The 25,080-nt window shown below is 54.7% G+C and overlaps 1 protein-coding gene across 3 annotated transcripts in view; it reads right to left on the bottom strand.

The window, feature by feature from the left end:
* The window catches only part of PLXNA4 (plexin A4), a 362,426-nt gene that overhangs the window by 32,413 nt on the left and 304,933 nt on the right, over positions 1–25,080 (bottom strand). For 2 of the 3 annotated variants that reach the window (XM_057733462.1, XM_057733460.1), the window contains 10 exons: positions 20,636–20,772; positions 19,196–19,360; positions 16,619–16,712; positions 15,870–16,109; positions 15,086–15,232; positions 14,199–14,433; positions 11,347–11,489; positions 3,505–3,773; positions 953–1,019; positions 66–212 (listed from right to left, as the gene is read on the bottom strand). In XM_057733462.1, coding sequence (XP_057589445.1) covers positions 66–212; positions 953–1,019; positions 3,505–3,773; positions 11,347–11,489; positions 14,199–14,433; positions 15,086–15,232; positions 15,870–16,109; positions 16,619–16,712; positions 19,196–19,360; positions 20,636–20,772 — 1,644 coding nt within the window. Of the gene's footprint in view, positions 1–65; positions 213–952; positions 1,020–3,504; positions 3,774–8,680; positions 8,690–11,346; positions 11,490–14,198; positions 14,434–15,085; positions 15,233–15,869; positions 16,110–16,618; positions 16,713–19,195; positions 19,361–20,635; positions 20,773–25,080 lie in introns of all 3 variants that reach the window. The other variant, XM_057733461.1, reaches the window with a different exon arrangement.

Raw genomic sequence — 25,080 nt, 5'->3', positions numbered from 1 at the left:
GGCAGGGGCTGCACGGGACCAGAGCAGGACCAGCGCTGTGGGGAGGAGCTGGGAGGCTGGCTTACCAGGGTTTTGTAGTCGATCTGCTGGCGGATGAGCTTGTCCTCGCTCAGGGAGTAGCGGGCCTCGCCCGTGATGGCATCGATGGGCCCCTTCTCCATCTGCTGCTTGATGGCGCAGAACAGGGAGAAGAGGGGCTCCCCGGCACACTCCTGGACACGGAGAAGAGCCGTGCTGGGTGAATCCCGGACCCCAGGTATGCGGAACCTGGCCTCCAGCAGCCTCTGCCTCTTCAAAGGGCTGCTTTCCACACCCCTGTTTTAATTCTCTTCTCCTGCTCCCATCTCGCTCTTTCCCACTGTTGTTCTAGAACTCTCTTTTCATCTTCCCTGACCCCATCCCTCTTCTCTGCCCCTCTCCCCGGGGCCATTCCACCCTGCTTTCTCTGCAGCCCCATCAAGAGACAGAGGTCAGTCCTCGGTGGCGTGAAGTCCTTAGAAAACAAGTTAGCAACTGGAGACTGAGAAGCACTTCCACCTCCCAGGCACGTCCTCGGCTTGTCTGCTGCCACACATGCTCCTGGACCTGCCCGGGACCCTCATAGGCCTCAGTAAGTCTGGGGCCGGGAGGGGCAGGAGGAGAGCAAGAGGGAAAGAAGGGGTGAACTGTCTTCAGCTCAAAATGGCTCATCTCCACCCACCTGGGAGGAAGCGGCCTGTGGGGACTGTGCCTCTCAAGCCGGGCCTGACTGTGGGGCTCTGTCTCCTGAAATGGTCAGGAGCCTGTTCCCTCCATGATGAGGGCAACACCATTTCTTGGCGGGGTTCTAGGAGCCAGGCCCTGGCATCTCTGGACTTCGGGGCCGTGGAGGGAATCAGGGGGATGCAGGTTCATGCCCAGGCTGGTGGGGAAACTGAGGCAGGCCCAGAGATCCCCCCACATCCAATCATACCTTGAGGAACTTGTAGAGCAGGAAAGTGAACCAATTGGTCAACATCTTCTCAGCTACTGACTCAGTCCTGGCGCCCGTCACAGAGGGACCCAGCGGAGCAAGACAAAGACAGAGGCAGCTGGTCAGACCTCAAGGGCTGGGACAGCAGGGGGGGGTCTGCATGGATCTTGCTGCTTAAGGCTTTCAGGCCAGATCTCAAGACCTTAAGGGATACCCGAGTTCCTTGGACTCCTAGACACGCCATAGTGGTAAGACAGGCTTTGCCTACCAAGCTGGGAGATGACCCTCCGGGCACAGGCTCCCGGGTGTGAGTGTCTGCGAGAATGCGTTAGAGCAGCCCTGTCCAACTGTCCGAGGGCACTTCCGGTGTTGACGAATTAGTCCTGCAGCACTTTCTGTGCTGTCCAACATGGTAGCCACCAGCCACAGGTGCCTGCTGAGCACTTGAAATGCGGCTAGTGCATCTGAGGAGCTGAATTTTTTAGTTACTTTAAATTAACTCAGATTTAAATAGTCACATGTGGCTCACAGCTATCACATTGGTGACAGCCTTAGAGAACTTTGTAGGATAAGTGTGTTCCTTGGGGCCAGAATAGAAAAGAAATCTGGGAGATGCTCATCGGCAGAGGATAGGAAAGAAGGTGGCCAGGGAAGTGGGTCGTGGAAAAAGGCCAGATAGACTAGACTGAGCCCATCCCCTAAACTAAAGGCTCCCAGAGTAGGAGCTGGATACCCAGCTCATTCCAACAGATGCCCAAATTGTCCTATTTTAAAGGCTTCCACGTACTTTGGAACTTCTCCTGGGAGTCTTCCTAGTGTTTTATGTGCAATGACAGGGAGTTCATCCTTGAGTCTAATTTGCATCTTTCATGCTGCTACCCAAACCCATTTATTCTTTTACTTTGGAAGTGAAAACACCGCAGCAGCATTACCAGCCAAAGGACAGTTTTGGTTGCACGCATTTAGAGAAAAACTACATTCAAACTTGCAGTAAGAGTGTGGCCAGCTCCGGAGAGGAAGCCGCCCATCCAGGTATGTTTGGATAGAGCTGAATGTGGCAGCTGCCAGGAGATACTAATAACTAAGATTTCAAGGCAGCTGGGCAGCTGCCAGCACAAAATGAAGCTGAGAAGAGAAAAGAAGGAAGAGTATTGAAAAGAGGGGAGCAGCCAAGGGCAAGAAGGAAAGAAGACAGAGGAGAGCAGAAGGGAGAGAGGGCATCTGGGAGAGAGCAAACGGAAGACAAGAGGAGACACACGGGTACAGAGTGAGACCAAGCCGGGAAACTGTTGGTGGGAGTTCCGGCAGGCAGTGGCAACCCTAGAATTATGCTGGTGGGTGGCTGTGTGGTGAAAGTAAAACAAAAATCAAAATGATCTACCTTGCTGTTTCCAAAGTTGTATAATGGCTCCTATATGTAGCAACCTTTCACAGCTGTGCAGGCGAAAGCCCACCTCACCACGAAAAAGCCTGAAGTAAACACTTCAGAAAGCCAAGTCTACCCACTGGACCAAGCGGGAGGCCCTGCCTCAGACTCAGAGACCAAGGATGGAAGGCGGGGGACAGGCAGAGGCAGACGGTCAGTGGGGTGGTCCAGGCAGAGGGCTGGATGTAATGACCTGATGGGGGAGTTTTCCAACTTCATCTACGCGAAGGCTAAAGGCATTGGAATAACAGCCTGGAGGGGAAACGGCGTTCAAGTACATGGACAATTTGAATGGCAGCATAGATAGAGGCAGAGGGTCTCTATTTCCTATAAGGCAAAGCCATGGTATATGGTCATTATCTGCACACGTGACCATGCAGATGCCGACAGTGTTGAGGATGAGGCATCCCAGTGTCGAGAGGAGGACCCTGGACCCGGTCAGAGCCCATAAGAGGTGCCAGGAAATACCTGCTGTGCTGCCTCAGGCAAGTTGCCACAAAGACCGTGAATTCAAACACAGACTGGACCAGTGCTTCTGGAACTTCAATAGCATTTAGATCCCCTAAGTTTCCCGCTAAAATGCAGATTCTGACCTAGTAGGTGTGCGGTGGGACCTGAGATCCTGCCTTTCCAACAAACTCCGAGGTGTTGCTTCTGCTGCTGGTCCCGGACAGCAGTGAGAGTTGCAAGGGGCTAACGTTTCCCAACTTGAGATGGTGAGCTGGGGTCCCAGAGAGGCCCTGGGGTCTCTCTCCTAATTCAAGTCCTGACTTAGATAAGGTGAGGGGATGGGAAAATGACCTCTGAAGAGTGCACAAGAGCAAAACTCTGATAGAGAGGGTCAAATCAGGGGAGCATAAGGGCAGAGGGAGGAGAATGGAAAGTGGATTTAGAGGCAGAAGAAAAACCACGCGGTGAGCAGCTGGACAGTGGTTGAGTCACAGGCACCAACGACAAGGACAGGTTCTTCTAAGAGGGCACGGAGTGCACCCTGGCCTCTGGCCAGGTCAGTGCTTGACCTTGGGGGACTTGGCTGCTCCTGGGAGCTCCACCCTGGCCTCCCCGAGGGCAGGAGGGCCAGGCCAGTGCACTGGGTTGGGTCAGGGCCCCGGGGCTGTGCCCCTACCTCCTGAGCAGCAGCTTGGGGTGGTTCTTGCTCTCCAGGTTCTTGTCGATGAGGTCGGCCAGCAGCTGCTTGAGCACGTCGGTGGCGTACTCCAGCTTGCTCTGCAGCACCGTCATGATCAGCGAGGCCACGTTGCCGCGGTCGCGCATGGAGAAGCTGCGCTGAGACTCCAGCGTGCGGATGAAGGACAGCAGGAACACCTTGTTGTTGATCAGCTGAGCGAAGAGCTTCAGGCCTTTCTCCACGCGCTCCTGCCGGTAGCCCGGGACCTGCAGGGGGAAGGCCGGGGGGTGCGGGAATCTTGACTGCTGCCCGAGAGGGGCGAGGCCAGCCGGGCCCCGGGGACACCCCACGGGGTGGGCCGTGCACACCGTCGACCCTCCCACCCTCCCATTCACCCACGAGAGGCCACCTGGCTGATGCCACTGAGTCCTTATCTAGAGCCAGACACCACGCTCAGTGCCTAGCTAACCTTTGTCACAGGCCACAAGGCAGGTCACTCTCTCTAGAGACAGAGAGAACATCATCGTTAGCAAGGAGTTGAGAACGGGGCCCCACACCACCAGAGACCACCATCACAGCCCCAGATGGGACTCCAGGAGATCGGGGCTGCTCTGAGTGACACCCTGGCTAGGGGAATCACCAACCCTGGGCCTCCAGCTAACCTACGGCTGACCTGTCTCTGGCCCTGGAGATCCTGTTGACAGACCAGTGGCCTAGAGTCAGGACTTCTGGGTTCCACGTGGGTTCTGACACCCCCACGCCATGTAAGCTTGGGCAAGTCCCTTTACTTCTCTGGGGACCAAGTTCATTCACCTGAAAAAAGGGGATGCTTAAGTCCAAGAGTCTCTCAGGCACTCCCTAACTCTAGCATCTGATGTTTTCTTAAGGATTCCTTTGGAGACCCTGCTCTATGCAGGGGATGGGGAGGAAGAAGGTTTTATCCTCCTGCCTGCATCTTTTGTTCATTGGGAGATCCGTGCAAGGGTGCAGGGTGTACCATCCACTCAGGAAACGTGAGCCAGTGGCTGAGCTCAGCAGGGAGGATGCATCTCTGAGATGCATGAGACGAAGCGCGACGGCAACACGCGTCACGCCCGAAACCGGAAACAAGCAGAGGTCCAGCAACAACAGGAGGGCTCCAGGAACTGCAGTACATTCCCCCAGTGACATGCTTCACAGCAATGGGGGTGAAGCACCTACCGGCACTCACAGTAACAGGGATGAATCTTGCAAACATATTGGACGAAAAACGTCAGGCATGAAAGAGAGCATACTGTACAACACCATTTAAAGCCAGGTTGAAGAAAAACAATTAAAATTCATCAATAATGGAAGAAAAAGCATTTCTGGGGGGGCGGGTGTGACTAGAAGGGGGCACAGGGGGACGTTTGGAGGCTGGTAATGTTCTGCTTCTCTACCTGTGTTCTAGCTTAATGGCTGTGTTCACTCAGGGAAATGCACCGAGCTGGGTTCTGATCATTTGTGCTCTGTCTGTATATGTCCATTAAAACAAAAAGTTCACTTTAAAAATGAAGCACAGCCTCTGCCCTGAAGGGAAGGCTCTCTGAGAACACAGATCAGGGCATCTGGTGGGGAGCGGAGCCCTGGAGGAGGCAGGACATCCAAAGGAGGTGCCCACTGAAGCCTCATCTTGAGGGATGTGTTGTCCCCCGGGGTGGGGGAGGGGAGATGCTCCAGGTCCTTGGGGAGGAGTCTTGCATATGAAGTGGTAAAGAGCACAGTCTCAGAGTCCACCGAGCTTGCATTAACTCCATCACCATCATGTATGAGTTGCAGGACGCTTAGGGGACTCAGTTCCTTTATCAACGACAGGAAGGTACTGTAGCTAACATACACACAGATCTTACTCTATGCCAAGCACGGTTCCACATGCTTGAGAAATACTGACCTGTGTAATCCACACAACAGCCTATGAAGCAGGTGCCATTATTACCCCAGGGCCCCACGAGGACAAGGAACTTTCCCAAGATCCCAAGACAGAAAAGCAACAGAGCCAGGCCATGAGCCCGGCCAACCGGCACCGTGTCCTGCCCCCTCCCGGGGTCCCTGAGAGCACTGAATGAGACGTGTGAAAAGCCTCGGCAGGATCACAGTCCAGTTATTGAATGGCAGCAATTTTATCCTGCTTCAGTCTAGAAATTTTAAACTGGGGAGGATGGAGGCGGCCAGAGAAACCCTGTTTGCCAAGGTCCACGAAGCCAGCAGATGCAGAGCTGGAAAGTTCACGCCACTTGTTTACGGTGCCACCCTGTGTTCCAGGCTTAAGGCGCTGGCTGGAGCGGGGTCCAGTCAGACCCAGGCCCTGCCCTAGGACCGTCAGCCAGGAGTCGAGAGACTCCTCCGGTGGGGGGGGACCCCTGAAGTCTGCAGAGAAGCGCTTGCGTTGAACTCCCGTGGCCTGGCATCAGAAGCTCCCACAGGTCAGGAAGCTGGGAGCAAATGTGTGTGTTTCCAAATCGGGTCCATCTGCATTTCCTTTGCCGCTGTGCTGGTACCCGGAGGGCTGGTACTTCTCAGGGCAGTTCTCGGGAGAGAGAAGGGAACTCACCAGCGCCAGGGTGGTGCTGGCCAGCCTGGCTCTCGGCAGAGCCCCTCCTGGCGACCCTCTCGTTCCTCAAGGTCTCCAGCCTTGGCTTACCTCCTGCCTGGCCCCTCTAGTCCCCCATTCCACGGGGGCTCCTGTGGGCGGGCAAGGAAGACATGGCCACCTCCCCGTGCCACTGGGCAGGGCCTCAATCTGCCCAGATGTCTGCCTCCTACTGACCCTGCCCCCACTCCGAGACAGTCCCTCCCACGCACTTTACTTCCCCTGTCCTTCAGACCCCTCAGAACAACGTCTCTCTAATTTGTCCTGATGATAGAGATAATGCTACTTCTTGGGCTCCCGCCATGTGCAAAGGACGGTCCTGGCACACTGCACACATCAGTAGAAGCAGCCTTCTCACGACCTTGCCAGGGCGAGTCATGGCCCCCTTTAATAGCCTTTCAGGGAAGCTACGGCAGTTTCCCAAGGCCAGCCAGCTGATGGAGGGCAGGGTGGACTGCCAAACCCCAGCTTGCTTGGCTCCCAAGCCCCCAGCCATCCTTCACGTCCTTGGCCTGTCTGTCCTACCCCTGGGCCTGGGAGGAAACTGAAGGCCAGCTCTGAGTCCTCCCTGCAGCCTCCCATGCAGGGCCTCCTGGAGCTCAGGTGGCCATCCGTTGAGAGCAGGGCAGCCAAGTGCAGGCTTGGCTTGTGGCACCTGGAGAGGAGGACCCCCTGGCCTGGCCACACACTCCTTCCAGGCAGCAAGGACCAGGGCCCTGGGAAGGAAGGTTTAGCAAAGGTACCTACAGGGAAAGAGCATCCCTGTAGCAGCATGGGTTTTGGAATCAGAGAGACTAACAGACTCGTACAATGGAGGAAAGCTCTGTCACCTCGGGGCTCTATTGCCTCATCTATAAAATGAGAATAGGAGTGCCTGTGTCAAAATGTTTTATGAACATTAAATAAGATAATGTATGTAAAGTGCTTGGCACACACAGAGTGCACTTAAACAGCAGCAGTTTTATTACCTGCCTCTCCTCCATTGGCTGTTTTCACTGATCCCTTTTGCCCCAGAGTTTCCAAGGTACCTCATGCACTGGCACAGTGTCTGGGTGCAGAAAGTAGGCACTCTTCTCCCCATTTTATGAAGAGGAGATGGAAGTGAAGCATCTTGGTGAAGAGTATCCAGAACAATTCCCCTTTGTAACGTGCCACCTCCAACCCCTAAGCAAATGGCACTTTGAAACAAGACTTTCTTTATTCACCAGATGGTTAGATAATTTAGTTGAAGTCTGCGAGTATAAAACTGGATAGTAAATTTTAATTGTAACCCAATAGGTTAGAGTTTAGGAGGCAACGGTAGGTGGAAAACGAGGTGTGTGGTTACTGTTTGCTGTCTGTCTTTAAAGGATTGGTGTGAGACCAGTGCCTGGGCAGCCCCTCATCCAGATGCACAGACGGCACCCAGATGGTCACAGAAGAGGGGGCCTGGGGACCTAACCTCAAGGACAGCCTAAAGCCAGAGGACCCCATCTTCTTCACAGATACCTACCACCCACGCCCATCGCAGCGCCTGAAAATGTGAAAACACTGCCTTACATTAGTCAAGGGCGTCCCTGGGAGTATTTCCAAACCCAGAAGACCAGTAGAGAGAAACTATTCCCGTGGCAGGGAGAGGTTAGAAACAAGCAAGAAAAGAAAGATCCACACAAGATTCTGGACCTTGCATAGGAGGCCGGACCTCACATGGCCCCAAGCTAATGTGGAACAGCGAAAGTTGACTTCTGTCTGCAAGAAGTTAATTAATGTGTTTAATGGGAACGAAAAAGTCCTATATTCTAGGTATGTACCCCCAAAGATGGGAGCAGGAACTCGAACAGATATTTGTATCCCCGTGTTCACAGCTGCGTTATTCGCACTAGCCAAAAAGGTGGAAACAGCCCAAGCGTCCACTGACAGATGAATGCAGAAATAAAATGTGGTCGATACACACAAAGGGCTATTGTTCAGTCTTAAAAGGAAAGAAATTCCGCCACGTGGTACAACAAGAGTGAACCTTGAAAACATTTTACAAAGTGAAACAAACCAGTCACAGAAGGACAAACACTGTATAATTCCACTTACACAAGGTACCCAGAGCAGTCAAGTTCGTAGAGACGGAAAGTAGAATGGTGGTTGCCAGGGACTGGGGGGACGGGGAATGGGGGGTTAGTGTTCCGTGGGTACAGAGTTCCAGTTGGGGAAGATGAAAAGTTCTGGAGGTGGACTGTGGTGATGGTGGCACAGTAACACGAGTGAACTTAATGCCACCGAAGAGCACACTTAAAAATGCTTGAAATGGTAAATTTTATGTTCTGTATATTTTACCAGAACTTAAAAAAGTCTGAGTGACCTGCTTGCTTCAGAGCCTGTGGCTGATAAGTAGCTATCCTGTGGTCTCCAACTCAGGGAAATCAGTGAAGTTGGCTGTTAACTCTTTCCTGAGCAGGAGGGTGGGACCAGAAAGCCTCCCCTTGTGATAAAGGCAAGGACAAGAGAGACGCCTCGGGTCTGAGGAGGAATGCTAAGGCACAGGATGAGGAATAAGGCCACGTAGGGCATGATGTGACTTGTAACGGGGGCCACGGGAACGGTCTCGGGCACAGGCGGGGTGTCCACCCAGAGAGCACCTGCGCAATCATGAAAGCTGGTCAGGAGATCGTCAGAACCCAGCAGCCCCGATTCGCAGAGGCTTTCTTCTGCTGCCCTCCAAGGGCTCAGTTCATCCCACAGCCCCCGACAGATGGGTGGGGGAAGGGCCTCAGGGAGTCCTGGTGGTGCACCCTTGGACGTGTCCCCGTGTGTGTCCAGCCTGCGGGGTGGGCGGTGTCCCCGTGAAGTGAAGACACCGTGGGTCTCTGAGACGGCACTGAACCAGGGCTCCTGAAGCTTTCTGGGTGGGGGCAGAGTCTCCTGCACTTCATTCTGCAGCCCCAGAAGCCTCTGTTTAGGGGGTGCCTCAAATGCCAGGGAATAACGCAGGTGGGGCCAGCGCAGCACGCAGTGGAGGAGGGAGCCGGCTCCGTACAGGGCTCTGAGGGCGGGTGGGAGGGTGCCCAGGGTTTCTGTCTGTTGAGCCTGGCTTGCTGGGCAGGGTTCCTGGGCTGTGCACCTTGCGGAGGACTGAGGCTAGGAGATGGGCAGCAGCTTCTCTCAGAAAACTAGCCCGAGAGGAGAGGCCCAGGGAAGTGCCGCTGGGTAGGGATGCCGCCAGCTTTCAGCAAGGGGCCTGGTACAGTTCAGAAAGGCAATGAGAGGGAGTCATAAGGATTCTGGTCTCAGGCGGAGAGGGTTGCTATAGACAGTGAGGCAGGTCGTGCACTGCACAACTCCAGGAAGTGCCGCATACAATTGGTGCATCTGGAGCAGTGCCGTGTTGAACCTGCACCACCACCCACAACATCCTGTGGGAGGATGAGCCCTGTAACTCACCTCCACCTCCCTGGGCAGCCCTTGCGAGTGTACTGCCCTTGGGTGTGTGCTACACCAGTGCCTGAGAATCTGAACATCTACAGAGATGCAAGGGCGGGTGGGGAAGTCATAAGATAAACGGGATCGAATACGGAATAAGACCACATGATAGGACGTGGCGTGATTTATAACATGGGCCATAGGACTGTTGGGAAAGCAGTGTGGAGTGTGTGTGTGTCCATCAAGAAAACACCTGGTGTGGGAGAAGCCTCTCCCTCAGCCCGCTCCAAAGGACTCTGGCTGCCCTACAGGGATGCCAGCTTGGAAATGGTCTCAGAAAATCTGATTTAAAAGTTAAATGCTTAAAGGAAATCTACTTGGAATTTTGAGCTAGTGAAAAAGAGAGAATAACTTTACATACTCATTCTAGTTGAATTCTTATTTTGAGGGGTACTGGGATGTTCAAACACAACCTCCCTTCCTAGGACTGCCATTTCCACCCTAATTCATGCAGACACACAGACATTTATTTATTCAAATCATTCAATACTTCCCGAATGCCTACTATGTGTCAAGCACTCTGCTGGAAGCCAGAATTACAAAGATAAATGAGGTATGCAGTCTACACATAAGTCACACACATGCGCGTGCACACACACCCACACCTACCCACAAACACACGCTTCATTCCACAATCAAGTTGATGTGTGTGGGCCCCAAGGCCCCGGGGATTTGCTGTGTTTCCTATAGAGGGACACAGACTCTACATCCCCTTGGAGAACCCACGCAGACATTCCCACGGGGGTCAGTACCTGCTTAGCTGTGCAACTCTGGAGTGACAGGTCTGTTTCTATGTTACGGACAATATAAATATGGAATTACTCTTATTTTCCGTGGTGTTTTGGCCCAAGATTTTTGATCCATCCAAATAAGTCTCCAGAGCTATAAAGCGTGACATGGACATAGCCCCTCAGAAGCCAAGTGCACCGGCTTGTGCTTGGGAATATAGACTCTAGCATCTACCCGCTGGACTCAGATCCCAGCCCCACTCCCTCTCAGTTGTGTGGCCTTAGTTTTCTCACCTGTGAAATGGGTATACCTGCTTCCGAGGGCTCTTGAGAGGTTAAATCAATGTACACGTGTAAAGCACTGAGAACTGGACCAGGATGTTAGTCAAGTTAACGCTGGGTAATTTTCCTCATGATTATTATTTTGCCCTGGTTTCCTCATTTACATTTTTCGCTTTTCTCTGGTATTTATCTTTATAAGTCATCCCAGATCCCTTTCAGAACAAAGGGTAATATGAAGACACGCATAAGCCAGACACCACGCTAGACAGTAAGTGGGATAAAACGTTCACAAGACGAGGTCCCTGCTGCTACAAAGGCAGTGATGTTCTTACCATTCATATTCCCACCTCCCTCCTGAGCACAGCACTTATTTTTTGCACATTTACTTACGGAGTGCCAGCTAAGTGGTGAAATCCCGTGTATTGTGGCTCCTTAAAGAGGGTCCGTGAACTCCCTACATTGTCTGCCAGATCTCCCGTTTCTGCATCTAGGGACAGTTTTTCTGGGGAGAGGGTCTTCAGCTTCCATCCAATTCTCAAGGGACCTATGACCCCCTGAGACCCAAAGCCCTACTCCCACCTCTGCTCTGAGCTCCCTTTCCTCTGGAGGGACGGGCGGGCGCCGACGGGGCAGGGTAACGGGCAAGCCTCGTCCCCTCCCTGGCCTCAGCTGAGCCTCCCCTGAATGAGGCGTCGGGACCTGGTCACCAGCCTCTCTCTCCGCACTAACACTGTGACAGAAAAGGACTTGGCCGCGGGAACGGCTTCTCACCTCAAGGTCCCGGAGGACAGGGTGGTCTTCAATTCCCGGGAACAGCACCCGCATGGTATAGGTTCTGTAGTCCAGGAAGGGAATTCCGGCTCCGTCCAGGTCACTGGTCAACTCGTGGATGTCCGTCTGCAGCTCGGCAAACGCTGGCACAAAGAGAAGCCCATGAAACTGCTGGACGGACCTGGTCCAAGAACTGCTCTGCCTCGGAACACTCAGAACCCTCTCCCAGGCTCCCGGAGACCTGCCTAACGGACCGAAGTAGCACAGGAATAAGGATGGGGCTGTTTTACAGAGCTGAGGTGAACGATGTAGGGATGGGAGAAAGACGCAGCACAAAGAAGCTTGTCTTGGGCCAGATCCCTTCCAAAGAATGAATGGGGGGCAGGCTGTCCACAGATCTGACCTGCTGTGGGGCCAGGAGGACCTCCCCCTCTGAAGATGAGGGCTTTGACTTGAAAAATATGCTGGGGGTTTGGGGTGATATGGAAGGAAAGGGGGTGTGAAGGAGGAGGTTCCAGTGATGGAGGTCTGTCCTGGACTCTGTGTTTTACAGTGGATTTCCTTACAGGAGTTAAGAACTATTTCTTCTGAAGCTCCAGTTTTAGGCCTCGCAGCTGCCCAGCTGATATATCCCTTCTGGATAAATACGCAGGGTGTCTCTACGTCCTTCCCTCCTCAAAGTAATGCTACTCAATGGTGAATTAAGTTCTGCACATGGGTACCACTGCCTGTGGAGGCAGCCCAGGCCTCAGGACGGTCATGAAGCTTCAAGACCACCCTGCCGCCCCGAGAAAGTCCCGCACATGGACCCGTCGTTGCACAGCCGTGTGATCACGCTCTGTCCTGGGTACCGCCCTCCACCCCGGGAGGTTATTGCAGACAATGGGCTCAGCCCTTCCTTTCTCCACCTTTTCCCTCAGCACATGCAAATGCACAAGTACATACATGCATGCACACACACACACAGACACACACACAACCAAGATGGATTAAAACATCTTGCAAAGAAGAACAGCCAGAGGACACTGATTAAACAATACTTTCTATTTTATAGACAAGAATAGGGAAAAAGTACTTCTTGGGCTCAGCAGGAATTCACAAGCCCGATGTAGCTCCAGGAGCCTCGAAAAGCCAGCCCTGCGCCTAGTGGGCTCTGCTGAAGACAGAAACACAGTGCGACCGCCCAGGCGCTGTCGGCGGGGCCCCACCGCACCCGGCAGTGCTGACCTCCTGCCTCTGCACCTTGGGTCTCCGGGCCTTGAGGATACCAGTGCTTCTTGTTTGACAACAGGGATGCCCCGGGAAGCCCTGGAGAGGCTGCTGAAGACCCCTCCTGTGCTGCTCTCTTTCTGTACCCCGAGTCACATGGATGTGGGGGACCTTGTCAAGGAAAGCGACTCTGAAGGCAGAGCAACCCTAACACACCTGAGTGGAACTTATACCAATACATGTGAAAGGGGAGTCAGGAAGCCTTTCTGGCATGTATTGCCACCAAAAGCCCTGATGAGCACTCACGTGTGTGCTGAGTGAGGAACACACGTGTGTGCGTGTTTGTGGGAAGGTGTTACGGGCGTGAGTGTAAAGGTGAGTGCAAGGGCATGAGTGACCACCTGAGTGTAAATCAGTGAGCGTTCACAGCCGTGTGTGCCCGCATGTGCGGGTGTCTATATACCCAAAGGTCAGGCCTGGGAGGGGCCCAGGCTGGGCCTTTTCTGAGACTGTGTGACCAACGGCCTGGCTCACTGTCAAGTCTTCAGGAAGTTGCCTTCCCTGGACCCAAGCTGCCCTTTCAGTGTTCAAGAGCCAGCTCTGGGAACCCCTGGGAAACACTTTCAAGGCCAATCCTAGGTGCCCTTCACGCCATCATCTCTCTTCCCAGCCACGTGAGACAGCCTCTCCCAAGCTGGAAGCCAAGGCCCTCTCCTGGTGTCCCCAAGTCAGGACTCCCTGTGTGACTGCTAATTCCTCCTTCTCTGGAATGTGCCAAGAGGAACCGAGAGGACCCTGGCTTCATGCTCCCCCAGCTGCCCCCTCCCAGTTAGGGTGCTCAGCTGGCAGGGAGGAGAAGGAGCGGGTTGCCTTTTTATAGGTCTGCATCTTTCCTTCAAGTCACCGAATGCCTCCAACGTTCAAAGTCTCACGCCTGGCACACATAAAAGAGATTCTAATCACTACACCTAATTAGAGGGAAGAGTACATTGCCGAGAAAAAAATTAAGCAGCGTAAATATAATAAAAGGCAGTAATTAACAGTCCCACAAGGCGGATGCTGTGTTGACAGCTGAGGACGTGGAGGGAGGATGGAAGGGACCCGCTTCCCCATTTGAGAGCCGCGGCCTCCCTGGTGGGAATGCCAGAGCCCCAGGTACAGGCTGATTACTCCGCGTATAAATCTACACAAAGAACCAGCTCAGACCCTCCCGGGGTGACTCACGAATGATATCCTGGGGGTGACAAGAGTCTGACTCCTAAATTTCCTTCTTGGATTTAGTGCGGTTGATTTCACTTCATGGTGGTGTTGGTAATTTTTAAAAATACAAGCTGTGACACACTTTTTCCTCTAAATCTCAGATCAGCCCTCCAGCCTTACCTTCCTTCTGAAGGAAGAGAGCTGAAGATTGCTTCAGTGCGTCATGGCAAGACACCTGCGGGCCTCCCGGAGAGGAGAGTGCAAAACCCACCTGGCCAGGATCCTGGGCCGGAAGCGACTCTAGTGGGGTCTGAAATGACCCTGGTCGGACTTAAGGTAGAGGTTGTGGACACAGGAGATCCAGGCACAGGGCTGCCCACAGCTGCTGACGTGTGAGCTGCACGCGCGGGCGTCCACACGGCCAGCCCCCTGCCCCTCCGTACCTTCTTTGCACTCCAGGGCCACACGGGACTCCAGGTTGTCCATCTGCATCTGCAGCCGCTTCAGCGTGAGGTCGCTTTCCCGGGACTTGCGTTTATAGGCGATGAGAACGGCCACGATAAAGATAATGAGGAGGCCGCCGGCCACGGCGATGCTGACAATGGCGGGTAGGCTGAGCGGGCTGTCCGGGGCGATGTACACCATGCCTGGGGAGTACTCCATGCCACCGACTCGGGCCTGGGGGGACACGTCGCGAGAGGGGGAGCTGGGTGGGGACGGAGCATCCTAGGGAACGGTCCCAAGCCACCGGTGAGCCGGTGACCAGGGCCACGTGAGGGAAATGGCTCCGTGGAGCAGAATCATCTTTGGCTGTAAAAGCAGATGAGAGGGCATCTGGGGCAGAAGGAGGGAGTGTGGATGGCCCAGGGCAGGCCACCCCCACAGCTGGGAAAACCACACATTTTATTATTCGGGAGCGAACATGGTTGTCTTCATGATGAAACAGCACTCAATTGGGTCAAAGACTGGATCCCCGAAGACTCGTCCCGTTGTGAGGACAGATGACTAAGGCACGGGGACAGATCTTGGATCAGCAATGGTCCTCTCCTGGAAGGGTCTCTGACCTCTGAATGCTGTTTCATCACTGAATGCTGTTTCACCTTGCCTTTACTATAACACCAGCCAGTATGGAAAGAACGACAATACAGAAGAAAGAAATCCGAAGTGGGATGGGGAGAAGGAACTGGAGGTATGGGCTAGCTACGAGGAAGGTTCAAACAGGCCAGAATCCCCACTCAGAAAGCCCTGGTGGCCCAGGATGGTACTGGACCAATCACCCCACGGCCTCCCTAGTGCCCGCCCATCTAGGGTGGAGTCCTGCCAGCCTCACCATCACTTTGTGCCTGCCGATGAGGTTGGGGGACTCGCAGAGCAGCTGCACGTCTGACACCGTGACGGTGCACGGCTTCTCCCCGACCAGCACGGTGTAGTTCAGCTTTACGTTGCCCCCGGCCACGGGTGGGATCAGGTTCTTGCCCTGCATGGACAGGAAAGCCCAAGTTCCCACCCAGAGTCAGGAGCACATGCTCCCACCCAAAGGTCCCATCCTTCTGAGGAGCTGGTGGAAAGGCCACCTTCCCTAATAAGTCCAAAAAGTTTCACAACACCTATACTACTATTCCCCCTTCCTCAGTGGGAAATCAATAATCAAGGCTCTCTTTCCAGCTTATCCCAAATGCAGCCTCAGAATCCTTCTCAACACAGAGCTGCGATCAGTCACTACCAGTTGATTCAAATTGTCATATGAGTTAAAATTAATTTGTGATCCATGCTCCAAAGAAGCTCTATGAGGTGGTTTGCAAAGGGCTGCACAGGAGCAGGCAGTATGAGCCTCTGAACTCCCAAGTCCTGGGCTCAGGGGCCAAAGCTGGAAATCACAGGGCCAGGGTGGATTCGACTGCCCTGACCAGCTTTCTATGGTCCATAAAGAGAGTGCCCCTCTCAATACAAACTCAACGAGAGCGTTTACCATACTCTGGGCTATAACACAACCTCTGCTCGCTAGTGACGCCAGCCAGGAGATCTGGCAGAAGCCCATGACTCACAACCTCCTTCTGCGACTTGGAAAGCTTCCCCTTGCACACAGTGGCCTCCTTCCTCCCACCTCCCTCTACCTTTAGGATGATGGGTGTGCCGGGCTTGAGCTCCAGGGTTCCTGAGGGACCGAAGGCTTCAAACACAGGGTTGGGGTAGTAGGTGAAGTTGGTCTTGTTGAGGATTAGCAGGGACTGGACGTTGTCCAGGATGAACCCAAACTCCTCGGGCCTCTCTGTCAGGTCAGACTGGTGGTCGGGCCCCAGAGTGAGGGCTGGAGCCTGGCAGGTCATCTCAGTAGCGTTCAGAACCTCGCAGAGCTGGGAAGGAGACGGAGAAGGAGGACTACACGGCGTGTCTCCGCACACCCGCAGCCCCAGCCGCCCACCAGGTCTCCCTCAGTGCCGTGGTACAGCCTAGTGTTGACGGGACAGTCATGGATAGGTCCCAACAGCTCCAGCGGAGCCAGGACCACATAACCTGGGCATGCAAGGACCAGCTCTGCAGCTGGCACCCACGGCAGGTGTGGCAGGCACTAGGGTATCTCTAAGCTAAGGAGTGGTACTGGAGGTCAGAGGATGGAGGAATAAGAGTCTGAAACCCCAGAAACCCAGGAGCAATTACTCCTCCATGCCTGCACCCCAGGGTGCAGAAATGGCCTCATGCCTGCTCCCCTATCCCGCCATCCCAGCATCCAGGGGTGTCACACATGATGGGTCATCGGTGTCTGAGTTGAGCCTGCCTGAGCCCTCAGACAGCCCCCCACACCCTTTAGGGCGGCCGCGTGCTGAGCGGGCTGCCCCGTGAGCCCTGCCAGCCCTGGACTCACATTGATGTGCTCCTTCCCTCCGTGCTTGGCGCGGATCTGGGGGTTCTGTATGAGGTCCAGGTGAGTGCCCCACACGGCGATTGGTGTGTTCCCACTGAGTGGGAAGAGAGAAGGAGGCGTGTAAACACAGGGATGGAAAAGCAATGGTGCTTGCGGGCGACAAGGATGATGGTGGTGATCAACCAGGCTGAGCTCGGGCCTTGAAGACAGTGATAACCGGGGCGGCCGGAGGACACTCACGGGGGCGAGCTGACAAGCTGACTGCATGATAATAAGGATGAGTTCTCAGCAACCAGGGGGAAGACAGTGATGACCAGATGTCCCCGGCCATCCTGTGCCGAGCTCACTCGGAACGTGGACACCCCATGGAGGCTGGGCCTGCAGCACGGCCCCCTTGGCCCCCCAAGGCCTCCTGACCTGAGCCCGCTGCTTCTCTGCAGCCTCCCAGCATCTCTTTGCCCACGCTCCCCAGTCTCAGGGAATTTTCTTCACACTGGCCTTGGCCTGATAGAAGCCTCGCTCCAGACCGTCCTCCACCAGACCCTCCAAAGTCTGAACACAGCCTCCTCCCCCAGGACAATCATAGCACAAATTTCCACCTTAGAGGCGTCAGACGGCTGGGACCTGGGAAAGGCCAGAGCGCAGACACCCAGGAACCTCCTGTAAGAATGCAAATACGAAATGTCCTGGGGTCTCTCACACCCTGGGGGGTCAGCTGGAGAATTGCCGACACCGAGTAATTAGGAGACATCTTCGGGTAGCTCTTCAGTGGAAACCTGGACACCACTGTCTTATCTTCAGGGTCCCTGAGAAGCTGGCATGGGTTGGAGGCTAGCTTCCTTGGGGGCTACTCAAAGGAAAGTGATGAATCATTTTATCTATAATCATGGGAGTAGAATGGGAGAATCACTGAGAAGACTATTTAAAGCAGGTAAGTGGTTATAAGCTTGTGGGTAAATAGTCCTTGACACCCACATTCATCTCTACCCCCCAACCATCCGCCCACCGTTATACTCCATTACTGCCTTCCCTTCCTCTCAGCCTCCACCTGTCCCTTCTGAAGCTCACACACACACACACACACACACACACACACACACACAGAGGCATGTGTGCAGGAAGACTCCTGTGAAACCCAGAGAGGCTCTCTGCCACTGGCAGTGTTGGCGAACGAGCTTCTGGTGTCCAACCACCTCCCGATCTTCTGTCATCAATTCAACACCCAATTATCAAATGCCCCCATCACCCCATTGCCGTCCATCAGGAACCCAGGCTGTTGCCAGCAGCGTTAAGCCACGTGTTCTGCAGAGCGCCACGCCACCCCAGACTCCGTTAACGGCAGTGAAACCGCTGGAGCCCCGGCCCGCCCAGAACACACCTCCAGCCTCCCTCTTGATGTGAGCATGGCTGGGGGCGACTGCTGAGTGCCAGAAAGGACAACACCTCTATCGGTGTGACCGTGACATGAGGAAGCACTGAATTAAACCAGGCTGTGAGCACCTTCGGGAACCATGGAGTTCCTCTAAGGACAGGGGGCCGCGCCAACTTCCTGGACTCACCAGGCCCCGGGAGCGAATCCCAGAATAGCTTTTACAGGCTCACCGCCCCTCTCTGTGTCTTTATCTGCTTTCGGGTCACGGCTAAAGCTTATAAGGCTTGGGCCTTAGAGAGTAACTGCTGACGACTGCATCTCCCAAAGGTTGCCTTTTGTTTGGGTGTAAGGCCAGGAGGCAAATGCTTTCTGTAAAGGGCCAGAGAGTAAATATTTGAGGCTCATCAGGGCCATATGGTCTGTCACAATTATTCAGCTCTGCTGCGCTGGTGAGAAAGCAGCTAGAGACAAAGCGTATATGGATGAGCATGGCCATGTTCCAATGAAACTTTATTTGTGAAAGCAGGCAGACAGCCAGATGTGGCCCCCCGGCTGGAGTTTGCTAACCCTGTTCTCTGGACCGGACTCGTCACCGGCCCCCGTCTCAGCTCGTGGAGACCCCACCTTCCTGCTCTGCCCCCTCTCCTGACCCCAGACGTCCTCCGGAGCTGCAGCGGACAGTGGGGGGGGCTCAGGATGGGAGGGGGGCGAGGAGGGAGGGGAGGAGAGCCAGGCACTGCACTGGGTGTCTGCACCTCACATCACCTTCTCAGTGTCCCGTGAGGGAGCGGACCGGTGAGAAACCCTGGATCCAGGTTAACGGATCTTTAAGGTCACTTGGCTGCTAAGCAGTAGAGCTGGGCTGCACCCCCTCCTTCTCTCCCCAAGTCCGCTCCCTCCCCGAGGCCCCTGATACAGCGGTTTCCCAGTGATGGCTTTGCCATCAGGATGCCCTCTGCAGCACCTTCTGGCCTCCTAGTGTGCCCACCGATCCTCACATCGAGGGCTGCCAACTCCTGCTGGTCTAAGCTTTGCCCCCAGGGCCAGGTCCTGCTCAGAGGGGCTCTCGGTGGAAGGAGGGAGCCCTGGCAGGAAGGTCTGATCTGGGCAGTGCTCTGAACCACCCGCCAGCAGGACCAGGCCCCAGAACTCCCCTTGGCTTCTGAGAGTCGAGGAGGGAAACCAGAGGTCAGCGCAGCCCCTACCTAACGATGCTCCACTCCGGCTCGATCCGCACGATGGTGGGGTCCTTCACGTACTGGAAGAACAGGTCCTGGTGGATCTTGGCCCTGTCCACCTGCACCGTCACCTTCATTTCCAGCACCTCATCTGAAGACGTGGTGTTACAGATGATGTAGGACGGAGAGCGCCTGGAGGGAGGGGAGACGGGGAGCCGGGCTCCTGGGTGTTGGGCTGGACCAGGCTCCTGGGTCAGGGCCCTCACGTGCCCCTCCCTGTTTGTCAGGCTCCTCAGACGTAGTGGGTGAGTGCTGCCCTGACACAAAGCCCTGAGCACTACTGACAAAGATGCTCTCCTTGACCAGATTGTAGACAGGTTCCTCTGAGCCCCCTTTATGACTGGGCTTCGTCCTGGGGCCCTGTCTTCGACTTGCCTGGCCCTGTTTTTAGCAAGAATCCTGCTAACTTAGTTTAGCAAGAACCCCGCCCCCACCCCTTGATATCTGAGTACCCTTGATATTTAATCAAATTCCTCATCCTTCACCCTTAATATCTGATCACCCTGACTGCCTTCAGCAAGAGTCTTGTTAAGTCGGTTTAGCAAGAATCCTCCCAACCTTGTTTCCTCTTAGTAATTTTCCATCCACTGCCTCCCTCACTCTGCTCCTTGGCTATAAATCCCCAGCTGTCTGCTGTATTTGGCGTCAAGCCCGATCTCTGTCCCCACTGCGAGAGTCCTGACACCTATTGCAATAGGCCTGAGCAAGCTCTTCCTTACCATTTTAACAAGTGTCAGAGCCATCTTTTTCTTGAACACTCAGGCAAGGCTTGGCCTGGCCTGACTTCAGATCTGTCGCAGCCCTCAGCATAGCTCTCTCCTGGGAAAATCTCTCTCTGCAGAACCTCATGGGCAGCACAGGGACCGTCCCCAGCCACGCCTCTTCTCATCCTGCAGTAGATACTCCTCCTGCCTCCCTCCTAACCCCCACCCAACCCCAGGTTCCTGGCTCATGGAAGGTGTGCCCTTCTGGGACTGGATGCTGGAACCAGGGGAGGGAAAGTCAGCTGCCCCTGGAGGTTCAACCTCAGGCAGCTCTCAGCAGCCCCGCTGGCCCTGCAGCAGCCGGCCAGGAGCTAAGCCGGGGGAAGGGGCCCTAGATTCCAAACGGTGCCCCATGGAACCCTAGGGCCATGCACACCGGGTGGTACGGGGGCACCGAGGCGAAATGCTGGGCAACAGCGTGATGGGCCCATCCAGGGAAGGGGTGCCTGGCAGGTCCCTGGACGGAGCCCCAACATCCACAGCTACGTACGCCCAGAAAGTCCTCTCCCAAAGAGAATGGCCACTTTCCCAGAGAGGAGGAGGCACCCCCGAAAGGTTAGCCAGAAGTCTGCTGCCGCGCTCAGCCCCGCCCACGCCCACCCTCTAAGCCGGGAACCCTGGAGCCTGCCCTGAGGTGAGTTACCTGTGGAAGAGGCAGGGCTGCTTCCCGAACATCACCACCACGTCGCTGCCTGCGTTCAGGTTGGTGCCCGTGATGGTCACCTGTGTGCCCCCGGACATGGGCCCCCGGCTGGGCTTCAGGTCTGAGAGAGTCAGCGTCTGTGCAGGAAAGGATCTGGCCTGAGGATACCTCTGCGCAGGCCCGAGGCCGCACCCCACTCCCGGAACCGCCTTCTGGAATCCGTAGCCGTGGCGGCCTCCCGGAGAGCAGGTTCCGTTTACTGAGGCTGGTGGGGACACGCGAGCACTTGCACCTCTATAGCATAACAGTCATCATAATAATAGCTACTGTGTACTGATCTTTTCAGTGGTAGGCTTTATATTTTCATCTATAGTGAGATATACATTTTTTTAAACGGCCCAATCAATTCTACAAGGTAGGCATCATTACCCATCTTAAAGACAAGATTCAGAGATGTTAAGTAAAGTTTCCAAAGTCACACAGAGAAAAAGTGGCCTGAGATCGGACCCCAGAGCTGGAGCTCTCCGCCACCTCTCCAGTCTCCAGCAAGGGCTGCTTTCAGGAAGGTGAGTTGCCCCTTCCACAGGCCTCTCCAGAGAGCTGCCCAGAGCACCCAGAGGCCAGAGCAAGGGGATGTGTGAGCTCCAGAGAAGACCAGGAGGGGAAGAAGGGTCAGTGAATTGAGTGAAGAGGCAGATTGGGGGTGGGGGCGGGGATGGGGGAAGGATCTGTGAGCTAAGGATTTGGAGTCTCAGTTTGTTCTTTCATTAGCATTTTAATGGAAAAAACTTTCCACAGTCCCAGGTGAGAAGCCTGTATCTGCATTTAAATGAAGATTTCTCTCTCCTCTACTCCCTTAAAGAATTCTGCACCAAAAGTTGAACCCACACAGCTCCTCGGAGCCGGCAGGCAACCTCCCCTCGGAGAGGCCTTGATCGATAAGACTAGGGGAGGAGAATAGAATCCCCAGCGAAGCCTGCAGCCCGGCGGCCTGGCACGCGCACGCCCGGGTCCCCGCACAGGGCACCCACACGGGGACTCATGGGGACACACGCGGACCTCAGCGCCAGGCGTCCGCTCCGCGCAGGCGCACTCGCGGGGCCCGCCCACATGGTCCCTGCAGATCCCGAACCTGACGGCCCCCGTGGCACCCACCAAGCCGAGGAACCGCGTATCCTGTCTCTGCTGCTGGCTCAACCTGAGACCTCCACGAGGGTGGGGTGATGCTGCGGAAAGAGCCTGCCTTTCTCAACTCTGCCTCGATCGCGCTGTGTGACTCAGCACAAGTCACTTACCCTCTCTGATCTCAAACAATCAAAAACTGGCCCTCTCAGAGGCGCCTGACGATTCTCTGGTTCTAACTTCCACAAATGGTGCCTTTGGGCCACTGTCTGTAAAGGGAGAGCTTTCAGACCTGGCTCCTGCTCACCTCCCCAGAGAGGAAAGGGCAAGTGAGTGAGTTACTTAGGGGTAGGGACAACATGAAAAGGAGAACGGGCTCCCTGGCAGCCTGAGGGTGGGGGTCCTAGAGGGGCAGAAGTGAGTAACCCTGCAGTGGCTCCTGTGTGGGCGCAGAGTCATGCCGGGGGCAGGGAGAGGATGATATAGAGACATGTTTTAAAGTGGGGAGAAACTATTAATTATTCAAGGCTTGCCTCATAAATATTTCTCAGTGGGTCTGCACGGGAAATCAAATTCTGCATTATTTGCCTTGGCTCCCTCCCTGGATGGAGGCAGAGAGGAGGGAAAAGTGTTCCCTCCACAGAGCTCTCTAGGGACAGAACTGGTGACAAGCCCAAGAGGGCTGATTTGGGGTCTACTGGCCTTGGTGTCGGGGTTTTGGGTGAATAAACCCACACATCAGAGCCTGGCCTGATCTGTGGAGGGAAACGGAGGCAGACTGAAACCTTGCTCCAGTCTCGGCCCTGGGAGGGGATCCCCAACATCCCCAGGCCCTGAGAGGCACCCCTAAAGAGGGGCCCCCCAACATGCCCCAACTCCCCAGAGGACCGGGGGAAGGAGCTCCCCAGCTGAATCAGGACTGCAGAGGAGCCAGGGGCTTCTCTGGGGGGTCCCAAGTGTGCCACCTGCAAGCTGCCCGGCAGGGTGGCAAGGCAGTGAAGGCTCTGAGGTACTGTGGGAGGGGGTGGGGGGCGTGAGAGAAGGGCATTCTGCCCTCCCTGCCTCCCTGGTATGAGTCACAGGGGACCTCTGCCCCTCATTCCCACCCTGAACCCCTAGGAGCTCTGTTGGTGGTGATGGGAGAGGGGCGCTCAGGGACCAGGTCTGTAAATGCAAACTGGGGTCTGGGAGGAGGAGCCTGGGGTCCGTAGCACCACTTCTCCTCCCTGAAGCTCTTCCCAAGTGGATGTGTGTCGCCAGGATGCTTCCTCAGATGGAAAGGTGACAAGTCTGAGCCCCAGGGACCCACTGGACCAATGCATTTTTGCCTTGTGGCAACAACTCGCATCTTCCCTGCCCTGCTGCTCCAGTCTCTCCTCCTCCCCACCAGCCCCTTCTCTCGGCTTCCTTCTGCTCCCATCTTTTGGTGCCCTTCCATGTCACACCTTATGCCAGGAACCGCCTCCCGCTTCTCCAGATCCATATGGAAAACTGTACCCTGCCTTCGACAGATCCTGCCTTTCCTTCTGGCTCTTTCCATGAAGTCTTCCCTTAACACTCAGCCACACCCCGCTTCCCGGCTACAAACAATCACGCAGGCAAGACTGGCCTTCCCTGAGAGCAGAAGGGGTTTCTGAATGTCAACTGCACAGATGTGTTATAAGAATTAAGCCCAGGAGCAGATATCACAGAAGGAGCAGCAGAAGAAGGAGATAAAGAAGGGCAAGGAGTCAGGCCACGCAAAGGCTTGAGGAAGGGCTGGACAGGCAGGGCAGAACAGACCAAGGAACTTGGACAAAGTCTAGAGGCAGTGGGCACCCTGCGTTCTTCTTGGGCTGGGGGCTGACAGGGTGAAAATGGTATCCCCCAGCGTGGCTGGATTAGAATGGGCTCAGACCAACAGCAGGGATTTACGGGGGCCACTGCATTAGCAAAGGGAATGGGAAAAGTAAGACTCCGGGACATGGTGGCGGAGGGGTTGACATCGGGAATTAGGGGAAGCTGAACCATAGGCTACCAAGATGGGGGGCCCAGGTGACAGGCCACTGACAGAAATGGGCAAGTGAGGGGGACAGGCTGTTTCTAGGAGCTGACAGCTTGGGTGGACCATGGGAAGTGATGGCAGGACATCTAGGGGGTGGTGGTCTTTGAGTGAGTCGCAAAGGTGAGAAGCCTGTCTGGAGACACATCAGACACCGCAGAGGCCCAAAGGCAACATCAGCTTAATGAGGTAGCAGCCGTTCCTAGGACCGTTCGCTTTGTCACTGCCAAGAGACTGCGGGATACAAACTGTTCCAAGTAGCTGACTGGCCAAGGACGTCCAGTGCTTGCTTTGGCCATGCACTGGTGTCCTCCCTTTGACCACAGCTGCCAGGTAATTTCAGACCCAGATTCCACGCCCAGTTTTCACATGCTATGCCACACCTCTCAGACACTTGGGGAGCCTCGTTCCTGTCTCTCTCTGTCTCAGTCTCTCTCTCCCTCTGGTTATCTCAACTCTACTGGAATAACAATGCCTGTGTATATAAATACATATAATATACTACATATATATATATATACATTTATGTAAATATATATACGTTCATCACTAGTTGTCTTAAGGTGTATTGGGTTTCACTTGGATATTCCCTCAGACCCTTTCAGAAGAAGGTGGATGTACAAATGCTAATGAAATAGGTAAAATTACACACATCCACTAAATCCATGGCATGGGTGTGTTCCTCTACGTGAGTTCCTATGTGGCTTCAGTGACTGTCGGTTGGTTGGTTTTCAAAGAATAGAGATGGAGGAATGGAGAGGTCAGGACCCAGGCAGGGAGGGGCATCTAATGCACGTCCCTCCCAGGTTCACCCCCTCCATGGTCACATCCTGTGCGAGTCCTCCGTCTCCTTTCTCCTTCTGGACTGTGGGCCTCCTGGGGAGGGGCTGCGGGGGGTCTGATTCATCATTGTAACACCTGCACGCCAGGCCCATCCAATTATATTATTAAAATGCAACCAATCAAGCAAGTATTTATCGAATAACCTAGGGAGAGGTATCGTGCAAGCTGATACGTGGTTGTCAGCTGAAGGGAAGAAGAAAGAGGAGGAAGGCAGATGAAAGAAGAGGGAGGGAGGGAGGAAGCAAGGAAGGAAGCAAGGAAGGAAGGAAGGAAGGAAGGGGGAGGAAAAAATGGGCTCCCCTGATATATTTCAGGGCCCTTGATGCCCAGGCATAAAATCCATCATTTTAGGCTCTGCTTCCAAAAGCAGCTCAGAATCACAAGGAAATGATCTCATCACATCTGTCATTAACCCGAGAAGTTAACTGGATGGTAAGGC

Source organism: Hippopotamus amphibius, chromosome 4 (genome assembly GCF_030028045.1).
Source record: "Hippopotamus amphibius kiboko isolate mHipAmp2 chromosome 4, mHipAmp2.hap2, whole genome shotgun sequence".
NCBI lineage: Eukaryota > Metazoa > Chordata > Mammalia > Artiodactyla > Hippopotamidae > Hippopotamus > Hippopotamus amphibius.
The sequence above is the reverse complement of the archived record's forward strand: the minus strand, read 5'-3'. Positions and strand labels throughout refer to the sequence as shown.